General features: G+C 51.7%; 4 protein-coding genes across 15 annotated transcripts in view; 2 read left to right on the top strand and 2 right to left on the bottom strand.

Moving 5' to 3' along the window:
* The window catches only part of UTP4 (UTP4 small subunit processome component), a 23,996-nt gene extending 18,909 nt beyond the window's left edge, over nt 1-5,087 (bottom strand). For 9 of the 10 annotated variants that reach the window (XM_036441376.2, XM_045582752.1, XM_036441375.2 and 6 more), the window contains exons 1-3: nt 4,967-5,087; nt 3,633-3,793; nt 828-1,019 (exon numbers count right to left, since the gene is read on the bottom strand). In XM_036441376.2, the coding sequence (XP_036297269.1) occupies nt 828-1,019; nt 3,633-3,791 (351 nt within the window). In that variant the 5' untranslated portion in view covers nt 3,792-3,793; nt 4,967-5,087. Of the gene's footprint in view, nt 1-827; nt 1,020-3,287; nt 3,502-3,632; nt 3,794-4,966 lie in introns of those variants that run through there. The other variant, XM_036441378.2, reaches the window with a different exon arrangement.
* Nucleotides 5,073-11,705, top strand: CHTF8 (chromosome transmission fidelity factor 8). The gene is made up of 4 exons (XM_036441400.2): nt 5,073-5,156; nt 10,260-10,317; nt 10,579-10,696; nt 11,290-11,705. The coding sequence occupies exons 2-4, from the start codon at nt 10,295-10,297 to the stop codon at nt 11,512-11,514; spliced, it is 366 nt and encodes a 121-aa protein (XP_036297293.1). The 5' UTR covers nt 5,073-5,156; nt 10,260-10,294; the 3' UTR covers nt 11,515-11,705.
* On the top strand, nt 11,511-13,962 carry DERPC (DERPC proline and glycine rich nuclear protein). The gene is made up of 2 exons (XM_036441386.2): nt 11,511-12,214; nt 12,275-13,962. The coding sequence occupies exons 1-2, from the start codon at nt 11,511-11,513 to the stop codon at nt 13,128-13,130; spliced, it is 1,560 nt and encodes a 519-aa protein (XP_036297279.1). The 3' UTR covers nt 13,131-13,962.
* Nucleotides 13,963-16,242: 2,280 nt separating this feature from the next.
* Nucleotides 16,243-27,085, bottom strand: HAS3 (hyaluronan synthase 3). 3 transcript variants are annotated; one of them, XM_036441384.2, is made up of 4 exons: nt 26,986-27,085; nt 22,524-23,159; nt 18,888-18,989; nt 16,243-18,093 (listed from the first exon to the last, which is right to left on the bottom strand). In XM_036441384.2, the coding sequence occupies exons 2-4, from the start codon at nt 23,157-23,159 to the stop codon at nt 17,170-17,172; spliced, it is 1,662 nt and encodes a 553-aa protein (XP_036297277.1). In that variant the 5' UTR covers nt 26,986-27,085; the 3' UTR covers nt 16,243-17,169. The 3 variants fall into 3 exon arrangements, with proteins under 3 accessions (XP_036297277.1, XP_036297276.1, XP_045438712.1); XM_036441383.2 differs by lacking the exon at nt 26,986-27,085 and adding an exon at nt 26,485-26,611; XM_045582756.1 differs by lacking the exon at nt 26,986-27,085 and having other exon boundaries at nt 22,524-23,348.
* Between the last annotated feature and the right edge of the window lie 208 nt (nt 27,086-27,293).

Raw genomic sequence — 27,293 nt, forward strand, 5'->3', positions numbered from 1 at the left:
GTGTGTGTGTGTGTGTGTGTGTGTGTGTGTGTGTTAGAGGCCCAGTGCATTAATTCGTGCATGGGTGGGGTCTGGCCAGCCTGGCCAGGGGGAGGGGACATAGGCGGTTGGCTGGCCTGCTCGCTGGTCAAACTCCTGGTGGAGGGGATAAGAAGCCTTTTATTATATAGGATAATATAGGATATACAATGAGTGGCCAGATTATTATGCATTCAGAGATCATAATAATCTGGCCATTCAGTGTATAATCTAAACAGAGACTTATCAAGATATTGTACAAATTAGTGCAAACCAGAAGAGAACAGTCAACCTATGAAAGCAGCCATTCTAATGTTAATGGTTGGGGGAGCCGTCTTCTCAGTCTGTGCTCAAATAATTTTGAGAAACACTGTGGTGAAACTCAGTTGCACAAGTTAACTGGCGGAAGGACCTAGGAATTTTTAATATGCATCAGTGCACTGTGACTCTACAAAAGGATTTAATATGCTATATTCTGAAATGAAATTCATTGTAAAACACAACAAAACAAGTCTCTACGGCTCCCAATTCCAAAAGAACAAAGTTTGGGAAAACCAAACTAACCCTCTCATTTCATAAATGAACAAACGAGGTCAAAAGTAAAAATAGAAAGGATGCAAAAGGACAAGGGATTGTTAATCCCCAATCTCAACTACAATCTTACACTGGGATTGCTGAAATCTAACTCGGATCGGAATTGCTAAATAGCGTAACATAACTTTAATCTACCTTCCTATGAGCACAGGAAAGAAGTTTTAAGTGGGCACAAGAGGAATCTTGGTTTACGTAACCAATAGTTGCGTACTGACCAGAAGTTGAGAGCCACTGGGGCTGGCAGCCATACTCCAAATGGGTCCTCCAAAGGCATCCATAGAATACTTGATGTCTAAGGCCTGCAAATCATACTCGATAATCTCTCCGTTGAGTCCAGCACTAAAGAGTCGCTGTCCTTTTGCCCAACACAAAGCTTCTGTAGCTCGAGACTCATGACCTGGGAAAAACTACAGAAACACCAGAACTTCAACAACCCATCGTGAATTCCTCATCGACCAGCACTGAGTGGTCACAGGCAACATGGTAAAAAATAAGCCCTTGCTAGTTCGGCTCAGTGGATAGAGTGTAAGACTGCGGACTGAAGGGTCCCAGGTTTGATTTTGGTCAAGGGCACATGCCTGGGTTTTGGGCTTGATCCCCAGTGGGGGATGTGCAGGAGGCAGCCGATCAATGATTCTCTCTCATTGATGTTTCTCTCTTCCCCTCTCCCTTTCTCTCTGAAGTCAATCAACGTATATTTAAAAAAAGAAAATAGTTCCCTAGCCCTAGATAGGTAACTCAGAGCATTGTCCAGATACACCAAGGTTGTGGGTTCAATCCCAGGTCAGGATACACACAAGAAGCAACCAGCCCTGCCAGTGTGGCTCAGTGATTGAGCACTGATCCATGAACCAAGAGGTCGATTTGCAGACTCGATCCCCAGTAAGGGGCATGCAGCAGGCAGCCAATCAATGTTTCACTTTCACATGGACATTTTTCTCTCTCTAGCCCTCTACCTTCCTCTCTCTCTCTCAAATTAAAAAGTATATATATATTTTTTATTTTTATTATTATTTTAAAATATATTTTATTAATTTTTTACAGAGAGGAAAGGAGAGGGAGAGAGAGTTAGAGACATCGATGAGGACGAGACACCAATCAGCTGCCTCCTACACACCCCCTATTGGGGATGTGCCTGCAACCTAGGTACATGCCCTTGACTGGAATCAAACCTGGGACCCTTCAGTCCACAAGCCGATGCTCTTTCCACTGAGCCAAACCAGTTAGGGCAAAACATATATATTTTTAAAAAGCAACCAATGAATGCATAAATAAGTGGGACAACAAAGTTTCATATTAAGGCATTTTATTCTTTTATTTGCTTGACACAAAAGAGACTGGGTAAGTATAATTTTTCCTTACGGAATTTGAAAAGGCCAAAGTTGTTCCGGGTGAAGTGGCTTCCCAAAGTGTCAGTCAATGACAGGAAGAGAATGTTGGTCTCCCTATCCCTAATCCCTATTCTTTTCACTCTGAGAGAGACCATTTTTTCTTGTTCTGAGAGAAACTAACAAAACTAAGCAACCTTAAATAGTAGGGAAAGAAAGCAGAAGACTAAATTGAATTACTTAATTGTTGAAAACACAGACGAGAGAATAAGAGACACAAGTAACAAATGGTTGATGTAATTCATTCAGTAAGTATTAATTCAGCAGTGGCTTTATCCTGGACACTTGCTAAATGCTGGAAATATAGTCATGAACATCACTGACGTGGTCCCTGCTTTCATAAAACTTGAAGTTCAGTGGAGAAGACATTAAACAAATATACATATTATTATATAATCGCAGCTGTCATAAAGGACAAGAAAAACAGAGGATACAACAAGCATGTACCACAGCATGCTCGTTCACACTAAAACCCAGTTGTGGTGACCAGTAATTTTTTTAACTCCTATTAGTTCTTCAGTCATTCTTTTCCAAGATTCCTAAATCCACCTCATCAGAGTAAGTTATCTCTCTACTAAGATTCTATGCCTGTACTTAGTTTTATATAAAATTTAACCGGCCTTTGAACTCCCTGAGTGTAGGTCATCTGACATTTGTTTTAGTGCCTAATATTTGCCACTCATTCATTTAGAAACGTTTACAGTGCTTACATTTCAAGTACTAGGCTGCTGGGCACTAAACTTACTCATTTACCTATCTATCCACTTACCTCATGATGCCCAGGTATGTAAGACACTTCATACATGTGAATGGAATTATATGTTGCACCTGAAATCAGTAATCAGTGCCTTTGGGAAAAAAAAATGCTGCTGTCACATCCCTCTAGATTAGGGGTGTCAAACTCAATCAGAGAAGGGGCCAAAATCTAAAATCCAGCCTAAATCGAGGGCCGAATGGTTTACTGAACAGTCATAAACTGTCATTGTGATGGAAACGCAGCGGAGTGCAGTGATGACAGCGCGGTGCGGGCCACATTGCAAGGCCTGGCGGGACGGATTTGGCCCGCGGGCCTTGTGTTTGACACATGTGCATACATCCAACTGGAATTTTACCTAATTTAAAATCTCCTTTACTCCCAAATATAGGGATGTGAGTCTATATTCTCTGACAGACCCACTCAGAAATCTACTTCCTGCTATCACATCACCGAAGTTTCTGATATTAAAATGTTTCGTGATTTTTTTCTGAAACTGGTATTGACACCGCCAGCAGGAAATGCCACCTTACTACAGCTGCGACAGTGTGGAGACTGATATAAAGCAATGGTCTCGACAATCTTCCTTCATGTGCCCAAAAGAACGAGCAAACCTCAGTTTCCAGAGGTCAGTGAGCTGCCACGATTCCTAGGGAGGCTCTTTCTAACTGATCTCACACATCAAAGCCTGGAGCTTCTCTCATCAGTCAGAGAAGAAATTGCATGCTACGGAAGTTACATAGTTCAAAACAATTCCAGAGAGGGTACAGTCACTACTTTTGATCTCTGACTACAAAAGACATACAGGTTTTTGTAGAACCTAACTTAAGAAGAAAATTAACACCAGAAACACCAAATCAGGCTTCCAAATGACTTACTTTCTCCTGAAAGTAGTTTGCTGACAAGTTATATATTTCCACAGTGCCATCTGTTCTTGAAACAGCCAGTCTGTTTGACTGGTTATTGTAAGCCACACAGCGGATCCCTGATGGAACATAATTAAAGAAGCGAACTCGATGGACTTTAAATTCACCCATTCCTAAGGGAGGAGAGAGGGAAAAAGTCATTTTTGTAAAATGTTAACTGCAGTATCGTCCCTTATCATTACTGCTCTGGATGGGAGACTCCAACTCTCTCTCACTGAAGTTCACTTCTACTTTTCCAACCAGTGATATTTTCATGCCCCATACAAGAATCTATCAAACCATCTCCAGGAGCTCAAGATTCTTTTGCAAAAATATTAAAAGATCAACATATGGAACATCACCCAGACTTCTCTAACAATCCTGACAAACTGCCTGGAGGAAGGATGGAAAAGAAGGGTGAGAATCTAAAATGTGATCTTGGAGCAAAAGACAGAACATAATATCATTCTGCAATGGGAGCGTACCCTTGAACCAAGAGAGACGCCTGGAGCTGACCAGTTGCATTCGAGGGAGAAAGAATTAAGGTCCTTCTTTCCAGTTGGGGTGTGAGGCTTCTCTGAGGGTACGAACACCTGTGAAATGCTGGGAATGTGGAGTCAGCACCACCACCCTCTACAGAGGCAGGCTGAGAGCCTAAGTCAGTCTCTCTCAAAAGTGTCAGGTCTGCAGAACTCCTGCATCAAAATCACTTAAATAAATGGGTTCTCAAAAATGCCAGATTCTGGGTCTTTTATTCCACAGCTCCAGAATTCCAGTTTCTGGGGGTGGAGGGCAGACCCTAGGAATCTGCATTTTAGCAAGCGCTTCTTCCTAGCTCTACAGCATGCCAAAGTGTCACATCAGACTTGAAGGTGGGACTGATGGGGCAGGCAGGACCCCGAGCCCCTGTTCCTTGTTGGAAGCGACAGGACCTGGTGTGGCCATCTGTCAACTCCCCCTCCAACCCCACCTCCCGCTACGGCCAACTTAACGCCCTCGGAAAGGGCAGGGGCAGGGCCTGGTGGACCCCTCACTCATTTCCCTTCAAGGTTCGGAACCCGAGAGCAGGAAGGGGGGGGGGTGGGCCCGGCCCGGCCCGGCCCAGCTAAGAGGGAGTCTGAAGCGCGCACGAGGTCTCCCCCGCCTCTTCCATCTTCCGGGGGCCTACGAAGCAGCCCCCACCCACCCACCCGCCCTGGACACCCGGGAACGGGGGAGCTCCACGGGGCTTCGGCCTCACGCCGGCCGCAGCCCCCGAGCCGCCTTCTCCCTCCCAGCCGCTTCCCTCCCCTCCTTCTCCAACTCACCCGCCGCCGGGCGCCCGCTTCCCTCCGCCCCGGCCCCCACGTGCGCGCCCCCGCGCGCCCTGCCCCGGAAGTGCTCGCGGCGCGAGGCCGGAAGTGCGCAGGCAGTGCTCGCGGCGGCGGCGGCGGCGGCGGGAGGTTCGGTTGTCGCCCGTTGGCCGCGCGGCGCCGCGCTCGGCGGCCGCCATTGCAGGTCAGGCCGCGGGCAGGGGGGCGCGGGAGGCGGCGGGGAGCGAGGGCCGAGCCGGGGATGGGGCGAGGGGGCGACGGGGCGGGAAGCTAGGAGAGCCGGGGCCGGGCGGGGCGCGCAGCTCCCGGAGAAGAATGGCGGGCGGGCGGGCGGGGGAGGGGAGGTCGGGCCGGGAGCAGGGAGCGGGGAGCAGGGAGCGGGGAGGGCCGCGCAGGAGCGGCGGGGACGGAACGGGGGGCTCCGGGACCAGGAAGGCCGGGAACTGGGGTGGAGGGGTGGGGGGGTAGGGGTGGGGGGGTGAAGCGGCGGGGAGGCGGGAGGCGGAGGGAGGAGGGAAGGGAGGGAGCGAGCGGGGCGGAGCGCAGCGGAGGAGGGCGGAAAGGGTGGCCGAGCGCGGGCGGAGGAGGACGGAGCAGGGGGCGGCGCGGGCCCGATTCTCGAGGTACGTGCGAAACGGGGCCCTTCCCGGGGGGAGGGGGCCCGGCGCGGGAGGCCTGCGGGAGCGGGGCAGCCCTGGAACCCTAGAGAGAGCGGGAATATCGGAATGGGGATTGGAGGGAGGGGGGCGGATTGGAGGGCCGTGAGGTTTGATGGAAGGGACATTTCCCATCGGGGCGGGGAGGCTGCTGGGGGAGGTGATTTTTGGAGGGTGGTGGAAGGAAGGAACAGTCAGGAAAGGGATCCCATCCAGGCCCTTTTGTGGGCGGAGAGAAAGGGGGGAGAGTGGGGTGAGGTCCCGGAGGATAGAACGGAGTATTTTAGAATTTAGGGGGTGGGGGGAACAGGGAACGATTTGATGGGGGAGGGGGTTAGGAGACGTTGAAGAGGAATCCTTGGAGGAGGGTAACCGGTTTGGAAGGTCACTCTTGGGGGGTGGGCTGGCGGGGGGGGGGGGTAAGGCAGTAAAGAATCCATTACCTGGGAGGTTGGAGAAAGGGTTAAACAGCTAGGTAAGAGGTCCCAGCAAAGGGGGGGGGGGCATTTGGAGGGGCCTGGTGAGGAGAGGGGAAGCGGATTGAGTAGTCCCAGAAAGGGGGCGGGGCCAGACGTAGGAAGTGCTTGTGGCCCTCATTGCAGGGATGGGGAGGGAAGGGAGGGGTAGAAGGTGGAGAAGATGGGAGGCGGTGGGAGGAGAGTCCACCATAGCAGGGAGACCTCGAGCAGGGCTAGAAAAAGGAAGGGGCTTTGGGGAAGGTTGAGGGGGGGCCGCAGAGTAGCAGAAGATGGAGAAAACTGGATTAACTCAGATCGACTGAAGTCATCTTTTTTTCCACTCATTATCTACAAAATTCCAGTAATTGATTCCCTCCATCCTGGGAATCCTAAAATGTGATGGGAAAGTACCACGTCTGTACATAGTACCCACACACGTTTTTGAACACAGTCTTCGCTAAAGAAAAGTTTGGAAGCATTCAGTTCCACTTACACTCCATAACATGCCTTTTTTGGAAAGGGAACAAGCTCATGCAGAAACGGGATTTTAGGACTTGATGGTATAAGGCTTTCCACAGCCGAGATCCCCTTTAGACCATCCCCTTCAGTCACAAAACCACAATGACACTGCTAATAAAAATCTGTATTCATTGGTCTATCAAACTACTGAATTGTTCATTTGGTGGAAAGGCACATAGAAAAATAGTCCTCATTCTTAGAGAGGGAAGAACCTTCCAGAACTTAAACCCTGGAGCAGTTTGGTGAACCCTGACTACCACCTTTGAATTGTTCTCCCATTATATGAAACAGATTTTGTACTGATGACCTGATGCTTCTGGGGAGTGTTTTACACCACTATAAACATTGGCATAATAATTATACAGTGTAATAAGACATTCTTACTAAGAAAAAGCCAGGTAATCAATAGCTTGATGCTATAGGTTGTCTTAGGCACTGTGCTGAGGATTTTACATTCATAACCTCATTTAACTCTCAACTCTGCAATAACTTCTTTTTTATGCCTAATTGATTGGTGGGGAACTGAAATGAGATTAAATGACTCCCATCACACATGGAATAAATGGCATAATCAGAGTCCAGATCTGATGACTTTTCTCCCTGTATCCCCCAACAGAATAGTCTCTGGGACCAAATAAGAGCACAATAAATGCTGTTGGCCTAGCAGAAGTTAAAGTTACCTCTCACTTTTTTTCTTTAAAAGCTTAAAATACAAGAATTAAAAGGTTCTAATGAAAATAATTTATAAAACATTATTTTGCTCTAGGGAAACAATAATTTGCAGTTAAACCATTGAGTCCAGGCCCCTTTCAGTAAAAGCTGGACTGGTGAATTAAGTACATTCCATACTTTATTCTGCCAAAAAAAAAAATTGGGGGGGAGGGGGCAGTTACCATTATGAAGATCATTGCTCATGCTGTTCTCTATAAGACAGTAATCTTTTAACAATCCAGAAGATAATTTTGTCAGAAATAAAAATGAGTTTTGATGTAAAAGAATGCCCTCTATAATCAATTAAGATATAATAATAAGCAGGCTTGCTGTTCTTTTTTAATTGCCTGCCCTACAGATGTATTAGCAACTTTGGTGGCAAGTGGTAAGATCTGCATAGGTTACTTGCCATTTTGTAAGTGATCCTATGAGAAGGGCTAGTATTGTAAAACAATCAGTTTTACAGACATGCTGTGTACCTAAGGGCAACTGTTGCAAGTAAAGAAATAGTATTCAGGTGATAGGATATTTTAAGATGATAAGGTAGAATTTTAAAATTTCACAATACAGATAGACTACAGGAGAGGACTGCAAGAGAGACCATGTTGTGGAGACGTTCAAGTTCACATTCCAGCTCTACAACTTTGTGACCTGTTACTTAAAGCTTCGTTAAGCCTGTTTTCCTCATCTGTAAAATGGGAGTGGTAAAACAGTGCCTACATCATGGGATTGTTCTCACTTTGGAACCAAAAGAATCCAGATTAAGTATTCTGAAAAGTTTAGCTATGTGAGAAATGAAGCTTCTTGTATTGTAAACAATACTCTGACTGGACTTTTCTCTTAGAAATTGTGGTGGCACTTGAATATAATTTTAATAGTAATTAACTTCAAAATAGATATGGCCACCCAATGAGAAGGTGTGCCCCACCCAGATTGTTCTGATTCTAGTCAGACCTTTTGGGTTTGGATTTTAAATTCTTATCCTCCTTCGGGAAACTTGGGAAGGGTTTTTAAAGTGCTTTTGGTGGTTCTTTTAATCAGGGCCTACTTTTTCTGCAGCCCTGTTGCCTTCCTGAGCTAGAGTATTACCTGTTTTTAGGTGGCCCTGCAGCCAGTGCTGCTGCAGGAGGTCTCACTCATTCAAGGATGCCTTGATTCCCAGTTGCTCTTCTGACAAGTTGTTGGGTATATACAGTGCCTCCCTGATGCCTTGATGCCTTTTCATTCTCACTGGCACTTGGTTTTCTCCTTTGGGAAGGAAAGAATTGGGCAATCATAATGAGTGTAGATAAAGTCAAATGGCCTAGGTCCTTAGCTGGCTCTACCTCATACTAGCTGTGTGCGCGCCACATACAAGCCAGTGCATCTCTCAGTAGCTTTATCTACAAAATAGGGAAAAGTATCAGAGTGGTCACAGTGTTTGAGATACCCCCCATGTATGTGCACAGCATCTGATTCATTGTAAAAATTCAATAAATACTAGCTGCCATTTATATTTGAATTTTAAGTCCAGTGATTCAACCAATCACTATTCCCAAAGTATGTTTGGTGCTCAAGAATAGAGATGATGCTACCTGTTGAGTCTGTGCTGGCAATATACTTTTTCCTGGATATCCAAAATGAAAATGAACAAATCAGTAAAGAAGCCTGTGTTAATTGCTGAGCTTGAGCACAATTATAATACCTGTTAACTTGCTGAACTCGGTAAACACTGGACTAATAACCTTCCACTAGGCTCCATCTACTCATTGGAAAGACTTACACAGAATCTGTAGTTTAGGTCCCCCGTGCGCTCAATCCCCCATGCGCCTGTCCTTCCCAGAAAGACCAGTGCAGGCCAAAATGGCCTCTTTTAACCAATTCTTACGGAGTACCACAAACCTGCCACCAGGTGGCGATATTGTATAAAATGAGAATCGTCAGTATTTCAGTATCGAAGTAAAAGATGGTCAAAGCATTTGAATCTCATATCAGAAGTCAGCTTACCATTCACTAAAGTCTGAAGGATTTCTAAGTTCTCAAGGCTTTTATTTAAAGGGGGTCCTTTGAACCTTGAAGTGTCAGATAACCAAAGTGGTAGACACAAAGTTCATATCACCTAGGAGAAAAAGTGAAATCTAGCCAAAACCAGTTTGGCTCAGTGGATAGAGCATCCGCCTGTGGACTGAAGGGTCCCAGGTTTGATTACGGTCAAGGGCATGTACCTTGGTTGTGGGCATGTCCCCAGTAGGGGGTGTGCAGGAGGCGGCTGATTGATGATTCTCATCGATGTTTCTAGCTCTCTATCCCTCTCTCTTCCCCTCATAAAAAATCAATAATATATATAAAATTGAAATCTAAAAGATGTAGTTTTTTGTTTTTTTAAAACATCCTTGAGAAAGATAAGTTATTAGCATAGTGGTGAAGAGTGTGGACTATGCAGTATATGGCTTGGGTTCAAATTTTTGTTCTTTGACTAATAGCTATGCGACCTGCAACCCAATTGTGCTATCTTTAAACTGTTCATACTGTAGTTAACCCTTGGTGATTTCTTTTTTTCTTAATCCTCACCCGAGGATATTTTCCCATTGAATTAGAGTTGAAGAGAGAGGAAAAGACAAATTTTGATGTGAGAGAGACACGATTGGTTGCCTGTAGCATGAACCCAACCAGGGACCGGGTAGGGGAAGAGCCTGCAACCAAGGTATGTGCCTTTTACCTGAATCAAACTTGGAACCCTCAGTCTGCAGGCCAACACTGTCCACAGAGCCGAACAGGCTAGGGCGACCCTTGGTGATTTTAAGCAGTTTAGATGTACATCAGTTTTTTGAAAGTTTACACCTTATGGACTTGTTAGAGGAAGGAGATAAAATGTATCTAAAGCACAAAATGCTTAGTACACAATAAGTGGTAAACATTAGCTGTCATTATTATTATCCTAAATCTTGTTTTTTCCTTCTACAGCTTATTTTCAGTGACTTTATAAAGACGGAAGGCTCATGGTACAAATTATTGTCTCAAGGTGAGTACATTTTGAGACTTTTTATGTAGTTTGAATGCTTAGGGCTATATAGATTTGATATTCCCTTGCAAGAATCAGGGTCCTCGGGTGCATCTTGTACAGATGCTTGCATTTCGATCTCTAGTTCGGTGCTTAGCACTGCCTAGTTTCCCAAGAACTTGTGCTCAACAAAGAGTTCCTTTGGGCCTTGATTGGTGGTATAGGATACCATTCATCCTTTACCCCCTCAAAAATATTGTAACCGCCAGCCTTTGCTTGCAGTGCTGGGGCTGGAGGCCTGGCAGAATGGGTGCTGATGGAGCTACAGGGGGAGATCGAGGCTCGCTACAGCACCGGATTAGCTGGAAACCACCTGGGAGACCTACATTACACCACTGAGGTGAGGGCTTTTCTTTCCTTGCCTAACGCCTCAGGAAAGCAAGCTACCGAGGTGGCGCTCCCAGGACCTAGGGTGAGGACTGCCCTCAGGTCTGTTAACAAGGGCTAGCTAATCTGCTAAACTACCTGCTTGTTCTCCCCCTTTAGCTTTGGGAACTCTTGAAAGGTCACAGTTCTTTTTTTTTTTTTTCCTTTTTTCTGGAGAGAGGAAGGGAGAGGGAGAAAGAAAGGGAGAGAGAGAGAGATAGGAACATCAATGATGAGAGAATCATTGATCGACTGCCTCCTGCAAGCCCTCTATTGGAATCAAGTCCACAACTAGGCATCAAACTGACCTTCTGGTTCATAGGTTGTGCTCAACCACTGAGCCACACTGGCCAGGCAAAAGGTCACAGTTCTAAAAGTGAAAGTTCTCTTACCAGGGCCATAAAGGGCATGAGGAGGGTGGGTTGTCCACTGTAGCTATATAGCAGTGTAATAGCCAAACCAGGGAGTGCAGGTACCACTACTGCCTGCCAAGAGCATCTTTAGGAAGCACTCGAGTGTTAAGATCTTGCTCTAAATCTCAGGCATCTTATTCTTATTCTGCCAAAGGGAATTCCTGTGCTGATCGTGGGGCATCACATCCTGTACGGGAAAATCATCCACCTGGAGAAACCTTTTGCTGTCCTAGTCAAACACACTTCTACGGAGCAGGACTGTGATGAGCGTGGCTGTAAGACTGGCACCCAATACTTGGTGACAGCACTCATCAAAAACAAGATTCTTTTCAAAACTCGACCCAAGCCCATTATCACCAACGTACCCAAGAAAGTATGAAAGAACCCCGGATTTTCCCTAGAGAGCGGCCAACGCCTTGGACTCGTGCTTCACTGCCACCTCGAGGACGGCTGGACAGTTCCCTGGGACCACAGGGGGGGCAGGGTCTAAACACTCGCCACCCCCTGGGCATGGCCTCAGATTCCTTCCTTAGGGCCACTGGTTCTCTTGGTGGAAATCTGGGCCCGTTTCCAAGGAACCCTTCTTCTTTTCCAGCTTCATCAGGCTCGTTGGCTTCAAATCCAGCACCTTTCCATGGCGGTGCTCGTGACTCAAGCATGGCTGCTTTTCCCAGGGGGATGAATCCCTCTGCCGCAGGCTCAGTTCCTTTCTCGAGGCCAGGCGGCCTCTTGGGCCCAGGGCCAGGGCCAGCTCTAAACGCTAGAGGAGGGGCTCTTCCGGGCCCGGGGCCTATGTCTAACCCGAGGTTAGGGGGTCTCCCAGGGCCAGGTCCTATGTCCAACTCAAGGGCAGGTGGTCTCCTGGGAACAGGACCTGACTCCAGAAGTGGGGGCCCAATGGGCCCTGGATCTGGGCCCAATCTGAGAACGGGTGGCCTCTTGACTCCTGGGAATGGCCCTTCCAATAGTAGGCCCATTGGCCTGGGCCCTGGACCAAGTCCCAATCTGAGATCGGGCTTCATGAGTACAAACCCTGCCCCAAGGTCGGGTATGTTTCCAGGCTCTGGCCTTGGGCCCAACCCAAGAGCAAGTGGTCTAGACCCAGGCCTTGGGCCCAACCCAAGGGCTGGTGGCCTGGGCCCAAGCCCTAACATGGACACCAGAGCAGGTGGCCTCTTGGGCACAGGATCTGGTCTAAACTTAAGAATGGCTGGACCTCAAAACCTAGATCTTGCCCCCATTCTAAGAGCAGCAGGTCTTTTAGGAGCAAATTCATCCTCTTTCTCACAGGCTTCTGGAAACATGGGCACAAACCCATCTTCCATGGCAAGAGTACCTGGCTCCATAGGCCCAAACTTGGGTCCTGGCTCTCGGGGAATTGGCCTTTCAGGGCCAAATGCATCTCCCATGTCGAGGGCTCCTGGCCCCATGGGCCCTAATTCAGCTAATTTTTCAAGGCCGGCTGGCCCCATGGGGGTAAATGCTAATCCCTTTCCAAGGGGGACAGGTTCGGGGGCACTCAACTCCGCTGCCTTCTCTCAGTCTTCTGGAACATTGGCTTCAAACCCATCTAACTTTCAGAGGTCTGCTGGCTTCCAGGGTTCAAACCCAGCAATTTTCCCAAGAGCCTCTGGGCCACTAGGACCCAACCCAGCTAATTTCCCAAGAGCCCCTGGCTTGGGTCCAAATCCAGCTACCTTCCCAAGGTCTACTGGCCCACTAGGCCCTGGTCAAGTTCCTTTCCCCAGGTCAGCTTCTGGGCCTCTGGGCTCTTCTGCAGCAGGCTCTGGGGGTGTCAACCCAGCTCCTTTTGCAAGGCCAACTGGGAATCTGGGTCTGAACCCAGCTTCCTTTCCAAGGATGAATGGTCCTATAATGAAGACTGTGGTCCCATTTCCTAGAGTGGGTAGTCTCCCTGGCACAAACGCAGCTGCTTTCCCCAGACCAGGGGGTCCAATGGCTGCAATGTACCCAAATGGAATGTTACCCCCTTAAACCGTTTTCTCTCTAGGACCACCTGGGTCTCCAGGCATCGTGGTTCTGGGCAGATGCCGTTTTAGGTAAAAGGGTAGTCATGGAGCTACAGTCGGAAGTATATAGCTGGGCTCAAGTTCAAATGAGTCATCTTTTTTCAAACTCTGCTTCTTTCTTGATTAAAGGTGAAATGTTATTTGTGGGACATGGACTATGGCAGGTGGGAATGATCCCAGCCTTGAGAGAAAGGATCTCTAGCCTTCCAGAATCCTGCTGTGCTTTTGTCCCACAGCTTTCCGCCCCTTGTTTCTTGCTAGTTTCTTGAATTGTTCTTGTGGACTTTTCCTCAGGGATACATTGACCTGCAGGTCCCAATTCATATGTAGTTCCCTGCTCACCACTGGAGACTCAGCTCACTGCTCTAGCAATGTTGCATTGGTGAACGGACCATGCTTCAGCAGCTCTGACCCGGGCAGCTTGGACCTGTCCTCCACTGCCATACCTTTCCCTGGGGGCCTGACACAGAACGGGGAGGTAGGTGGGCAGCCGCGTTCAAGACCCACCAAGTACAATTTCCACTTGACTGGCAGGTCTTGGAGTTTCCTTCTCTGGGACCTAGAGAAGGCCAGAATCAAGGCTCCACAGTTCATCCAACTCCCTCTCCACTGGTACTCCCAATCAAAGAACCTCAAAATTTAAGCTGATGTGGATGGGATAGGGGGAGGAGGGTGGGAGGGGGGGGGGGGTCGAAGGGAAGAAATCACTGTGCTTTGTTCAACCTGATGTGAAAGGATGGTTGGTGTTTTTCCGGCGTTGTATCTTTTCTTACTGTTTAATAAATGGGATGAGAGGGTTTCTGGTGTCGCTGTTTTGTTACCTGTTCCACAGGGAAGGAAGTTATCCCACTGCTTTTCATGGTTTCAGCCTGGCCACAGTTCTGTATTATCTGACAGATAAAACACTTTGTCAAGAAAGAAGCAAGCTTGATTTTTAGCTTTAGCTCACTCCTCTGCCAGTAATTTCACCAAAGGACCCCCCCCCCCACCCTCTTCAATAAAGTTAAGCCACCATAGGTGTACAGTTATCATCAAGGTAGGCTTACGGTATTCCCCAAGTTCAGAGGCAGCTGTGACAGCTCATCCTGCTTCTGAGTGACACTCAAATTACTGAAACTATTTCTAGCTCAAGTGCAACTTTTGAAAGTGGAATAACGAGTCAGCGTTCATTGAGTACAACAAAGGAGGAAGTAGCTCAGAGACAGCAGTATGAGAGAATCTTTATTTTGACAAATATGTGCATTATAAAAAATTTGACCTGAAAAGTTAAAAAAAGCAGGTAAAAATAAATAGTTTACAAATTATTGTAGAAATAATACAAAAAAGACAGTTAAAATTTTCAATGAGGAAAAACCAAAATGTGTCCAATTGTACAAAGGCTCTTCCCTTGCCAGAAACAGGGATAAAGCTGAAGACCCAGTTTGGTTTCACTGCTGAAAAACGTACAAAATAACTTAGAAAAGCCAGTCGAGGTCAAACGTTGTGAGCCCACTACTTTTGATACGAGGAAAGTCGATAACAGTGCAAGGCAGAGCTGATAGTAGGACAGCCTGATGGTTTTTCCATCTGGGAGCCCATCCTATGTTACCCTTCGAGTGAAAGCTGAAGAAAAACAGCCCTTAGTGAAGTCTGAGCTCTGCAGTTGGCTGACCGGATTTCCTCCATTGTGGTGCTCAAAATAGTTTACTTCTTGGCCAGCAAAAACACGGAAGAGTCGGGAACAACTGCCTTCGGCAAATGGCTGCTGCCTCTTCTGAGAGCCTTCATGGACTGGGCCCAACGGCACCCAGCAGTCTTACCAGAAACCTGAGGTCTGTGTGATGCAGCCGTGTTGGCTGCACTTGGAAAACCCTTGAGTTCGTGGGAGTTGAAGGAAAGCACCAGGGTTTGCCAATCTGTGACTCGGCACACTGTTCCTTTGTAGGAAGCACCTAGGTATGCTACAGGCTTGCCCCTTCACTCCTCTACCTCAGTGCTCATTCTGAAGGGTTAGTTGGACCCTCTGAGAAAGGATGTTTGGAGACAGCACACATGAGCAAGCAACCCCTAAGTCAGAGGCTTGGTCAAGATCCAGGTTTCAAACCCAAGAGCTGAGAACAGTCTGTGGACTGCCTATCTCTAGAAAATGGGTTTCCCTCATTCCCCACCAAAAGCAGAAGGAAATAAAGCTGCCTCAAATGAAATGAGAAAGCAAGAACCTTAGGATTTAGGAATCAATTCCATCTCCTCGTTTGGTTTCTGGAAAGAAGCAAATGCAGTCGTCACTATCCACAGCTTGTCTGTAAGAATTCCCTGGAGAAGCCACTGAGGAGAATGGACAGTCTCAGAGATGACCAGCTTGGATTTGAGGGTTCACTTAGTGGACACGGAAAAGCTTTCCATTAGAGACGATTGTCAAGAATTGTAGCCTGGCCCTGGCTGGCTTGGCTCAGTGGATAGAGCGTCGGCCTGCGGACTCAAGAGTCCCAGGTTCGATTCCGGTCAAGGGCACATGCCCTTGTTGTGGGCTCCATCCCCAGAGGGGGCCTGCAGGAGGCAGCCAATCAGTGATTCTCACCATTGATGTTTCTATCTCTCCCTCTCCCTTCCTTTCTGAAATCAATAAAAATATATTTTTAAAAAAGAAAAGAATTGTAGCTTGAAAGTCATGCATGCTACCCACCTGCCAAGGAATCATCCCAAGCAGTCCCAAGATGGCAGCCAATTTGGTCAGAGGCTCCTAGTAGGTTTTCCCATGTGCTGAGGGCAAGCTTGCCTGTTACAGAGGAGCCTGTGAGAGTCCAGGTGCTGACTCCCTTGCCACCTTGTGAAATTTGCCCAATGAGGAGGGCAAAGAGGTAACGACATCACCTGGAAATCAGTGAGGTGGCCATCTTGGGACTCAGCTGAATTTAAGAGGACTTCATGAGTACACAGGTTGAAATACTGAGCCCTCACTTCCTTTCTTAGTATGTTGGGGTTTAAATCTCCCTGGTAGATGACTGAAACATTTTCTCTCCTCAGCAGACAAGCACATCTAGATGTCTAGGCCAGTGGTCGGCAAACCGCGGCTTGCGAGCCACACGCGGCCCCTTGAGTGTGACTCTTCCACAAAATACGACGTACAGTGCAACTGAAATTTCGTGGCCCACGCGCAGAAGTCGGTTGTCGGCCTGGGCGAGTCTGTTTTGAAGAAGTGGTTCTGACGCCGAGCCACACTCAAGGGGGCCAAAGAGCCGCATGTGGCTCGTGAGCCACGGTTTGCCCACCACTGATCTAGGCAGTTTCCAGGTAGAATATATATATATATATACCTCCATATAGCCCATTGCTTTGAGCACCACTACCAACCTTTGTTCCTCCTGTCAAGTTTTCCTTTTTAACATTCACATCTATGTATATTTAAAGCAGTTCAATGCTAACTCCCTGCTAGTTTGGCTCATCCTTGGGATGTGGAGATGTGGAATGGGGTACACATAATAAAGCACCATTCCTGTACCCTGTTTTCTGATGCCCAGAGATCAGGCTTCCGGGCCTTGTAACTCAGGCACAATCTTATTGCATTGATAACTAGATTGAGGTGGGAGACATTGCTAGCTGGCCCAGATCTCAAATTCTACCTCCACCTCTGGTCGTGTTCAAATGGGCTAAGAGAACCCCTTCCCGCAGCTGGCTTTGCTCACGTACCTGTCAGAAGCCGCTATGGTTGGAACTGACTGATTTAACACACTCCTGAGTTCCCTCTGGATCCTGGGGCAGGAGTGGAATTGTTCCACCACATAGCAGCCAGGCAGCCTGAAAACATGTCTCCTCTACCACCCTGAGCTGGAGCTGGTGTTGCCTTCCCTAAGCAGAACAGCCCTGGGCCATACTACAGTCACCTTTCTTTGCACTTCAGATTCGTCCTTTGGACCATCAAGAAACTAAAACAGCGTTTCCCTCCTCCCTCCCACCCCATCTTTTCTCCTCCATTCCCCTTCCCTCCCTCACCCATTGCACTTTTCCGGCTCTGCTTGAGGGTTACGTCACACCTCAGCAAAAGCTAAGCTGTACTGCTCTGGCTGCTTCCCGCATCGCCGGGCGATGATGGCCAGATACAGCATGAGGAGGGCCACCCAGTAGCAGCCGTACAGGATGGCTCCGGAGACGAGGAAGGCTAGCTCCGTCTCACTGAACAGATCCTGGCAGTAGGCGGTGTACGCCAGGCCTCCCAGGAGGACTGCCACCCAGATGGACACGGGGATGAGGCCAATGAAGTTCACCACGATGGTTTTCCGGCCGGAGGTGCCCCAGCCGGATTTGTTGATGGTAGCAATGGCGAAGATCTTGGCTGGCAGGAGGCTGGACATGTAGAGGAGGGAGTACAGGGACATGAAGATCATCTCCGCATTGCCCCGAAGGAAGCAGGCGTAGGTGGCCTTGATGATGCCCACCAGCTGCACCGTCAGCAGGAAGAGGAGAATGTTCCAGATGCGGCCGCGGTAGAAGAGCTGGATGACCGTGGCTATGAGGAAGAAGGGGAAGAAGCCGGTGACCACGGACTCGTAGGTCATCCAGAGGTGGTGCTTATGGAACCACAGCGAGTTGTAGAGCCACTCCCGGAAGTAAGACTTGCTCCAGCGGGTCTGCTGGTTGAGCCACCGGAGGTACTTGGTGGGGGTTTCCGTGAGGCACTTGGAACGCGCTGTGTATTTAGTCCTGTAGCCCAGGCTCAGGACTCGGTTGGTGAGGTGCCGGTCATCCCCAAAGCTGCACTTGCTGCCTAGGAACTTCTGATGGTACCAATCTTCCAGGAACTGCTGGAGGAGGCTGTTGCGGTACATGCCCAGCGGCCCACTGATGCACTGCACGCAGCCAAAGTAGGACTGGCAGGCCCGCTCCACGTTGAAGGCCATCCAGTACCGCACGCTGCTCAGGAAGGAGATCCACGAGTCGTACTTGTTGAGGATCTGCAAGGGAACCATACATGCTGGGCCTCCACACCTGAGACCGTGAGACTCGGAAGACACACACCGGAGACCAGGACGCCTCCCTACCCTGAGTTCCTAGCCCACTGCTCAAATTCCCGGCCATCAGTCCCAGCCCGATGGCTGGGAAACCCAAGGCTCTGAGGAGCCAACCACACTCTCTCTCCCCAGCACCAGCCCCAACTCTCCACTGTGCCGTCTGTATGGATCGTCCCAGTGACGTTACTCTAGCAGCCAAAGCCACCTGCGGTCTCAGGCGGCGGCCTGTGGCAGTGCTAGAGAGAAGGCCTTGAGAAAGATGAAACAACGCCCAGTCACCTGTCCTGACCCTTCGGTTGGAAAGTTGATTGGGAAGGGCTGGTATGATACGAGCCGTACCCTCTGGAAGAAGCGATTGCCCTCATTCTGACCACATTGCCCAGAGCTCCTCCGAGCAATTAACCTAGAACTAGGGTTTCTCAAGGGTCTAACTTGAGAGGGGCTTGCTGTGTTACCAAATAGGAAGCACCTTGCAGGACCAATGGGCTCAGAATGCTGTGCCCCTCCCGGCAACATAGGCTCTCTCCATACCCGGCAAGTAACTTTCTCCCCTCGGGTTTCAAAAGGACAGGAAAGGAGCTCAATAGCAAGTGAACCATTTGAAACTGTCAAAAAGGAATATTCCTCTACCCCCAAAAGTACTAGGAAATCAAGATGCCCACTTCCCAGACATCCAATTGGATTAGGAAGCTAAGAGATCCAGCCCCCACCCCCAGGAATCCTTAGTTACTTCTTACTTGGACATCACCCCCAACGCCTCCTACTTGGGGGTCCTCTTCGAGGACTCGAAGCATCTCGATGGTGCAGGCTGGGTCCAGGACGGTGTCCGAGTCACACACCTGCAGAGGAAATGCACTGTTAGCCCATTCTGACCTCGGTCGGCTCACAGCCCCCTCTCATATGGTTCGCTTCTGGCCACTAGCTAAGAGATCTGTGCCAAACGGAAGGGGTGAGAGGAGTAACAAAGGCAAGTAAGGAAAAGAAGAGTTCAGACACCGGGCTTGACAACCACTAGCGGAGAGAGAAACCCAGGCGTCTGTCTATGCTGGACCTGGGAAGGGAGGAAGGCTTTGTACTGGACTGGTCTTTAGCCTCTGTGAAGCCAGGCTCCTGAGAACGCAAGTGCAGGTACAGAGCCCAGACCAAGGCCAGCAGACACACCTCAGAAGGCCAAGCTCTTGCCAGAGGCTGTTGCCCAAAACTATCCCATAAGAATTTTAACAACAAGGTCTTCCCTGTTTCAGCTTCTGGCCTCTGGATGATCCACAGCCCAAGTGGAGGATGTATCTACCAATCACACCTCCTCTCCCGCCCCAACATGGCTGCCAAGCCTTCAGAACTCCCTTGGCCGAGTCTCAGATTGGGGCACAGTATGGCCGAAGGCTGCTCTCACCTGGAATATACTCTGTCTGGATGGGCATGGAGATTCTGGTAGCAGCTGCCTTCAAATCCTGCCCCCTTGCCTTCCTTTCGTGGGGAGGCTCATGGTCTGATTCTGACAGGTAGCCCCATTAGTTGAATCTGGGCTAGGAACACTTAGCCCGGTGGCTGACTCCGTGTGTGTTTTCTATAAAATTACTGAGATGGCACAAAGAGCCCAGATAAGTATGGGCAAGGGACTTGGTTTTCTGACCTCTGAAGGAGCCAAGAACAGTATCCACAGATGAGACCAAACCCTGTTCTGCAAAAGCCCCAAATGCTTTAAATGAAGGTCCTGAGTGAAAGCCATTAGCCTGTAGGAAGGGGGAGGCCCCCCAAACTCCAACCTACCCAACGCTCCCTCTCCATGTTGGAAGACACGGTGGCCACAAGCAGCAGAAGGCTGAGGGGGAACCAGGCGGAGCATCATACCTGCTCCCCCCTCCCTCCCTCCCGACAGTCTTACATTCTGGGCCAGGCTGGGAAGGTCCCACGGAGCCTTGGCCAAACTCCCAGAGCCTCCTCAGCTTGCAGACCAAGCCCCCCAGTGCTCATGGCCACTTCCTGCCCTGACCCTCCCACGTTCTTCCTGCTGCTCAGCCGCCTTCACCTCAGGAAGGCCTTCTGGCTGAGCGGGGCTAGAGGTCAGAGCTCCTGTGCTCCACCACCGCCTGGGGCAGGTTACCTCCCACAGCGGGAAAGACATGCCCTCGGCAAGGCTGATGGAGGACAGGCTGCCCAGGCTGCCCAAGGAGTGATCCCAGGGCCCTACCGGGAAAGTCTGGCTCAGGTGCTCCACCAGGACACACAGGAAATTCTCAGGAAAGGAAGATGGGTACAGAGCAGGTTTGGGGGAGGAAGGATTCTTGTGCTTCAAGGGAGTAAATGACAAAGTCACTGTCGCATGCGCAGGAGCCAGGGCGAAGGGTTTTTGCTAACCCTCTGAGCCCGCAGGGAAGTTTCAGAGGCCCTTTGACCCTAGATGAAGTGCAGAATCAAGACTGCTTCCCATCCCCCTCTACAAGGCTGAGGAGGGGGTCCTTGGGCCTAGGAACACCGAAAAAGATAAACGTACCAACTCTCAGGCAATAATATAACTTTAAAAAAAACACACCCCAAACAAAAAAATCTATGGAAAGCTAAATTTAGGTGGGAACAGTATAGAAAATGTAAATATTAGAGTACTTCATTCAGTACTAATACTGAGTTAGTACACAGGTGGGCCACCGCAACAGCCACTACACATTCAGTTGGATATGAACGAAACCTTCTGGCAGGATCAGAGAAGGGAAGAAACGGGGGAATGGACAGCATGGATGCAGGACCAGAAATGTGGGGTCCTGGGTATCAGTTTTGACTTGTTACTGAAATGTGTCAATCTCTAATCAGTTCTCTCTTGGTTTTGTTATTTGAAAACTGGAGCCATTCAACCTTGTCCATCTAATAAAATTTTCAGGCTGGTGTCAGCGACCCCTTTGACTGGAAGCTAGGCAGGGTCTGTTCAGGGTTCTGCTGGGTTTGCACTTGTGTCCCTCTACCTTACACAGACACAAATTTGACACTGAGAAGGTAGGACTTTTTGGTCCAAAACTAAAACAATATTTGAGTGTTTTCAAGCATGATGTCTTTTGCTCTTCACCACTTTTTTTTTTAAGATTATGTTATTTTTTTAAAATATATTTTTATTGGTTTCAGAAAGGAAGGGAGAGGGAGAAAGAAACTGAAACATCAGTGATGAGACACAATCATCGATTAACTGCCTCCTATACACCTCTGACTAGGGATCGAGCCCACAACCCGGGCATGTGCCCTTGGCCGGAATCGAACCTGGGACCCCTCAGTCTGCAGGCCGATGCTCTATTCACTGAGCCAAACCAGCTAGGGCCACCACACTTTTTTTAAAAATTTGATTTCAGGGAGAGGGAGAAAGAGAGAAACATGGCTATGAAGGCAGAACATCGATCGGCTGCTTCCTGCATGCTGCCTCCTGGGAAATCAAGCCTGAAACCTGGGCACTTGTCCCAACTAGGAATCGAACCAATAATCTCTTGGTTATGGATCAACACTCAATCACTGAGCCATACTGGGCAGGATCTTCACCATACTTCTTTATGAAGGGTTCATCCCCTTGTTGCCAGTGATGAGGCATTATTGCACAACGAATAAGAGCAGATGTGAGCCCTAACTGGTTTGGCTCAGTGGACAGAGCATCGGCCTGCAGACTGAAGGTCCCAAGTTCGATTCCAGTCAAGGGCATGTACCTTGGCTGCAGGCACCTACTCAGTAGGGGTTGTGCAGGAGGCAGCTGATCAACGTTTCTCTCATTGATGTTTCTAACTCTCCATCCCTTTCCCTTCCTCTCTGTAAAATAATAATCATCATAATCATAAAAATTAGTAGATGCCAACTACTGAGTGACATGAGGCAAGTTACTTGGCCTCTCTGTGCTTCAGGTTCGCCTTCTATGAGAGAAGGTAATAATAGTACTTATCCCCTGGGAGCATTTTGAAGATTAAAAGAGTTAATATGTATGAAAAGCCTACACTAGTGCCTGGTAAAAAAGTAAATGCTACCGTGTTTCCCCGAAAATAAGACATCCTCCAAAAATAAGACCTAGCACGTGGAAAGAGAAGACATCCCCTGAAAATAAGACCTAGCGCAACTTTGGGAGAAAAAATTAATATAAGACACTGTCTTATTTTCGGGGAAACAGGGTATATATCTGTTTCCTATTTCTATTATCGGAACACAGTTCACAAGGTTAAGTAACAGCAGAACCGGGATTCCATCCAGGTCTCTCTGCCCCCAGGCCTGCTGTTCGGACCAACACGCCTATTGCCAAGCGCAGAGGAGGATGTGCACCACACAAGGCATCCACTCTGGACTCGGCCCTCCCGGAGGAGGGGTGCCCGGCTGGCTGGGCACGTCCACACGCGGCCGGGAGGCACGCTTACCTGGATGTAGTCCACCGAGTCGCCGAGGGCCTTGAACGCCGTGTACATGACCTCTCGCTTGCCTCCCCACTTCTGCATGATGCAGGAGTAGGTGCTGGCCCGCACCACGTCCCGCACGCGGTCCATGCCCGCCTGCAGGCTGGCCTCCGTCTCGCCCTCGCCCGCCTCGTGGAAGTTGCTGCGCCACACGAAGAAGCCGGCCTGCTCGGTGCCGCCCAGCACCTCGTGGAAGATGTCCAGCATGTAGGCGTCCTCCTGCCGGTTGCCGTCCACCACCATGACCACCTTGAGGCTGGGGAAGGCGATGCGCTGGGCGGAGCGCAGGCACTTGCGCAGGTAGTCGGGGTCCTCCTGGTAGGCGGCGATGCAGAGCGCCACGGAGCGCCGCGGCGGCGCGGGCAGCTTCAGGGGCCGGGCCGCCCGCCGCATGTGCCGGTGCTCCAGGAAGGCGAACAGGCTCTGCGTGAGCAGGTGCAGGCCCAGGATGGCGCCGTACAGGCCGAAGGACAGGTAGTGCTTCTCCGTGTGGATGAACTGGTAGCCCGTCACGTACGCGGCCAGGATGCCGCCGAGCACTGCCAGGGCGAACAGGCTGGTGCCCACCACTCGCAGGGCTGTGGTCAGCTGCACCGGCATCTGGGGGGGGGGGGAGGCGGGAGAGGAGGGCGTCAGGCGGGAGGCAGCGTCCCCAGTCTCAGTGGGAACGGGGGCGTTCTCTCTGGGCCTGGCCCAGAACAGGGTAGATGACCCGGTAACAAAAACCATTTCCGCTGAGCATGGCTACGACCACTAGGGATCAAATCCCAGCCCCGGCGCTATCTGTGGGACTGTCTTTTGTCCCTTAGTTAATTCCCCTGTAAGATGTGGGTTGTAGCACTAACCTCATAGCCTCTTTGAGGTTTCTTTCTTTTAAAATATATTTTATTGATTTTGCACAGGGAGGAATTGAGAGGGATAGACCAGCTGCCTCCTGCACACCCTCACTGGGATACGCCCGCAACCAAGGTACGTGCCCTTGACCAGAATCGAACCCAGGACCTTCGGCCGACGCTCTATCCACTGAGCAAAACCGGTTTCGGCTTCTTTGGGGTTTAAATGGGTTACATAGGGAAAGCACTTAAAGCGGCATTATTACTGTTTATTGTCAGACAAACCAAAGCTGAAGAGAGCTACCTAGCTGGAGGATGACAGAATTGGACCTGCCTGACCCAAAACTCTGGAAGGCAAGCCTCAGCGGGGGTGAGCCTGAGGCACTTCCGAGCACGTGGGGGGGGGGGGGGGATAGGGAATAGGGAGGAGGATGAACCAGGAGGCAGCTAGTGGCCCCAGCTCCTACCTGCACCGTAACGGCTAGGGACTGCACTCTGGGGGGGAGTGTGCTCCAGGAAAGCACAGCCACCAGTGAGGCCCGGGAAGAAGGGCCCTGCCGGGTGCTCAATGGTTGGCGCAGTATCCAGTCTGCCAGAAGGTGTGGGCTCCATTCCCGGTCAGAGTGCAAGCCTGGGTTGCAGGTTCGATCACTAGTGGGGGCGCATATGGGGGAGGAGGGCAGCAGATCGGTTTCTCTCTCTTCCTCTCTTTCTAGATCAATAGAAACAAATCCTCAGGGAAGGATTTAAAAAAAGGGGGGGGGGAAGAGGGGAAGAGAGAAGAAACAGCAGGAAACATAAAGAGATGTGGGGGGGGGGGGGGAAGGAAACAGCTTTCCCTTCTCCAAACAGCACAGTCAGTAAGAGAAAGTTTCCCTGTGTTCTCTCCTTCCTCATCTTTCCCTCTTTTACAAAAGAGCCAGGAAAGAAAGGGAAAGCAACTGGGAAAGGCAGAGCGGGAAAGGGAGGGAAAGGAGGCCTGGGGTGTGGACAGCTCTCCCGAAGGGAACTGCAGCCGCACTGCAGCCCTGGGAGGGCGGCTGCCCGGAAGCCCATCAGCCCGGTCCTAGTGCCCGCGCAGAGCCTTTGTGCTCGCCCGCCGGCCGCTCCTGCAGACGCTGCTCGTGTGCAGCAGTGAGGGCTCCCGCCTCTGAACTGTGGGAAACGGCGGTTCCTACTGACAGGCGCCCAGGACTGGAAAGACACCAGGGCTCCACCACCCCCTGGCTGCCTGACCTCGCCAAGTTCTCTAACTTGGTATCTCCCCCACCTATTGGGGTCCCAATGGTTTCTTGCTCCATAGGTAAATAATTTCCTGAAAAATGGAAGCACTTCCAGCTATGAGAGGCTACCTGAGCGGGAAGGCTGACTGTAGGGGCAGGGTGGGGTGGGTGGGGGGGATGCCTGATCTGAGGAATCCCCTTTCCCACCCCACCCACCCTCTACAGACAATGAGGTCTCACTTCCAAGCTTGCTCCAACTCTAGGTGTTAACTGAAGCCGTCCCCGAGCCCCACCCCAACGCCAATACGCCTTCTTGCCACGGGAACACCCGGTCGCTACCTAAACCGGCCCGCGATGCAGGCGCCAGCACCACCATCCGCAGCTGCAGTCCGGAAAGTGCTGTTGGCAGCCTGGCCGCCTCTCCGGGAAGCGGGGCGGCGTCCGGGCGCTCTGCCCCGCCATCCCGAGGAGCCTGCCTGCCGCGTGCTTCCTCTGCAGGCTCCCAGGTCCCACCCCACCCCCTCCGGGCATGCTCCTGCGGCCCAGGGCCCAGAGCCCCAGACCCTGCCACCCACGGCCCAGGAGGTGACATGCCGAGGGGGCGCTGCGGGCACTGCTGCCCACCTGCGATCTGGGGAGAGGCAGAGGGGGCTCGGAGGCCACCGGCCCCGCACCTGCCGCTGGGTCTCGCCGCCGGCGCGCCGCCTCGGTGCAGAGCTGCAGGCGGTGCCACCAGGTTAACGCCGCCGGGAAGGCTCGCGCTCGGCGGCTTCCCGCCTCCCCTTCTGGGGAAGGCGGCGCCGGCCACACCCACGTGCCGGCTTCCCAGGACCCCGCGAGGGAAAAACCCAAGGAATCGGTCGGACCAGGTCCCATTCATCGATCTCCCCGGGCCCCGGCCGCCGTGGCAAAGTGTGGCTGCAGACAAAGGCGGCATCCCCTTCCCCGGGCGGGACCTCCGCGCCCGGCGCGGGCATCGGAGGCACCACCCCGGCGCCTCCCACCCCTTTGAGGACCGGGATCCTGCGGTCGGCGACCTCCCGGACAATCGCACGCCGGTGTGCGGGCTCCGGCTGAGGTGCCCCTGCCCAGATGGGGGGAGGGGGGAAGCCGTGTCCCCCCCAAACCCAGCGGAGGGGAGCCCAGGCCGCCTCTTGTCCCTGCACGTTCCCCCTCCCCCCTTAGCGCATTCGGCTTCAAGGACACGGGGGTTCGGGGACGATCCCCAAGACCGACCGACCCCCACCCCCGGCCGATAGAAGGGGCAAACCTCAACCAAGGGCGTACCCCGCCCATCTGCCCCCCGAAACTTTGCGGGGCTGCCCGGGCCGCAGCCTCTCCGGCTGACAGGTGTGCCCGCGGCGGGGCCGCACGCGGCGGGACGGAAACTTGTGCGCGGGGCGGGGGCTCGGTCCCCGGCCCCTCGGAGCCGCCGGAGAAGGGAGCCCAGGCCGGGGCCCAGCGGAGCCGCAGGAGCCCGGGCGCCGAGCGGCTCGGGGCCGGGACAGGTGCGAGCCCGCGGGTGGGAAGGGGGTGGGGGAGGGAGAGGCTCCCGCCAGCCTCGTGCCCCGCACCGCCGTCCGCCCCCTAATCCTTCCACAACCCCGGAGCCGCCGGAGGCAGGGAGGAGAGCCCGGAGGAGGAGGAGAGGATGGAGGAAGGAAGAAAGGGAGGAGGGGTCGGTGGGGAGGGGGCTGCGGGACCGCCGCCGGGAAGCCGGGAGATGCCGCAGCGCTCGCCCGCCTCCCGGCTCGGGACGCGGCGCCCGCACGCGCATCCAGGGGAGCCGGGGGGAACCGGGGGCGCCCGCGGGGCCCCGGGGGAGCGGGGCGCGCCCTAACCCTCCGCCGGGAGCCCGGGCCCGCTCACCGTGCCGCCGGCCGCCCGCGCTCCGTGCTCTCAGGCCCGCGGCAGCCCCATGCCCCGCCTCCCTCCTCTCCGCCGCGCCGCGCGCTCCGACTGGCGAGCCGGCCCCGCCGAGGCGCCTTAAGTACCGAGAGCGTCCCCGCGGGAGAGGCGCCCGCCCCCGGCCCGCGGCCGGAAAGTTGGGAAGAGTGGGAGGGCCCCCCCGAGGGCCGCCAGGGAGCCCCCCCGGCCCGGCTCCCGCGGAGGCAGCTCCACGCGGCCGGCGCGGGGCGGGACGCCGGGTCCCGCGTGGACGCCGCGCCTCCGCTTTGCAGAGACTCGCAGCCTCTGCGCCTTCGAAAAGCGGGGTGTTCCCCGCCCCCCCAAATCCACCAAAAGGCCCAGCTTCCCCGCGCTCGTCTGGGCTACAGCGAGCTGCCCAGGGGAAGCGGTCATTGCGCTCAACCCAGAAGCTGAGCGGTAACTTGCAGAGAACGCGCTTTGTAAGCCTGGAGATGGACTCACCCTGGCAGCCGGTGGAAACGTCCCCCCGACTTCTGGTGCTCCCCAAAGCCAAGGCAGCGGGACCTCCCTGCCGGCAAAATAGAGAAATAAAAATGAATAAATAAAAGGCGCAGAGGCGAATGATTGTCAAATGGTCCAAGAAGGTGTTAACCATTGTGACCAGCTTAGCTCTGAATTCCGCAGTGGGGCGCTAATGACTTTCAGGTTGTTCGCAAAAGATGCAACTAGCCCTGTAAAAACCTCCAAGTTTCAGAGCCTTAAAGCCAAAACCCATTCCTCCTCCTCCCCAGTTATTCCCGACATCCACG

Source organism: Pipistrellus kuhlii, unplaced genomic scaffold (assembly GCF_014108245.1).
Source record: "Pipistrellus kuhlii isolate mPipKuh1 unplaced genomic scaffold, mPipKuh1.p scaffold_m20_p_17, whole genome shotgun sequence".
Lineage (NCBI taxonomy): Eukaryota > Metazoa > Chordata > Mammalia > Chiroptera > Vespertilionidae > Pipistrellus > Pipistrellus kuhlii.

What these genes read in the sequence shown, in the direction of transcription:
- DERPC (XM_036441386.2), top strand. Translation starts at nt 11,511, where the DNA reads ATGAAAGAACCCCGGATTTTCCCTAGAGAGCGGCCAACGCCTTGGACT. An exon ending in GGCTCTGGCCTTGGGCCCAA is followed by an intron (nt 12,215 to 12,274) that starts CCCAAGAGCAAG and finishes TGGTGGCCTGGG; the next exon opens with CCCAAGCCCTAACATGGACA.
- HAS3 (XM_045582756.1), bottom strand. Translation starts at nt 23,288, where the DNA reads ATGGTTTTTGTTACCGGGTCATCTACCCTGTTCTGGGCCAGGCCCAGA. An exon ending in ACTCGGTGGACTACATCCAG is followed by an intron (nt 18,990 to 22,523) that starts GTAAGCGTGCCT and finishes TTTCCTCTGCAG; the next exon opens with GTGTGTGACTCGGACACCGT. An exon ending in GCGTTGGGGGTGATGTCCAA is followed by an intron (nt 18,094 to 18,887) that starts GTAAGAAGTAAC and finishes GTTCCCTTGCAG; the next exon opens with ATCCTCAACAAGTACGACTC.
- CHTF8 (XM_036441400.2), top strand. Translation starts at nt 10,295, where the DNA reads ATGGTACAAATTATTGTCTCAAG. An exon ending in GTACAAATTATTGTCTCAAG is followed by an intron (nt 10,318 to 10,578) that starts GTGAGTACATTT and finishes CTTTGCTTGCAG; the next exon opens with TGCTGGGGCTGGAGGCCTGG. An exon ending in ACCTACATTACACCACTGAG is followed by an intron (nt 10,697 to 11,289) that starts GTGAGGGCTTTT and finishes ATTCTGCCAAAG; the next exon opens with GGAATTCCTGTGCTGATCGT.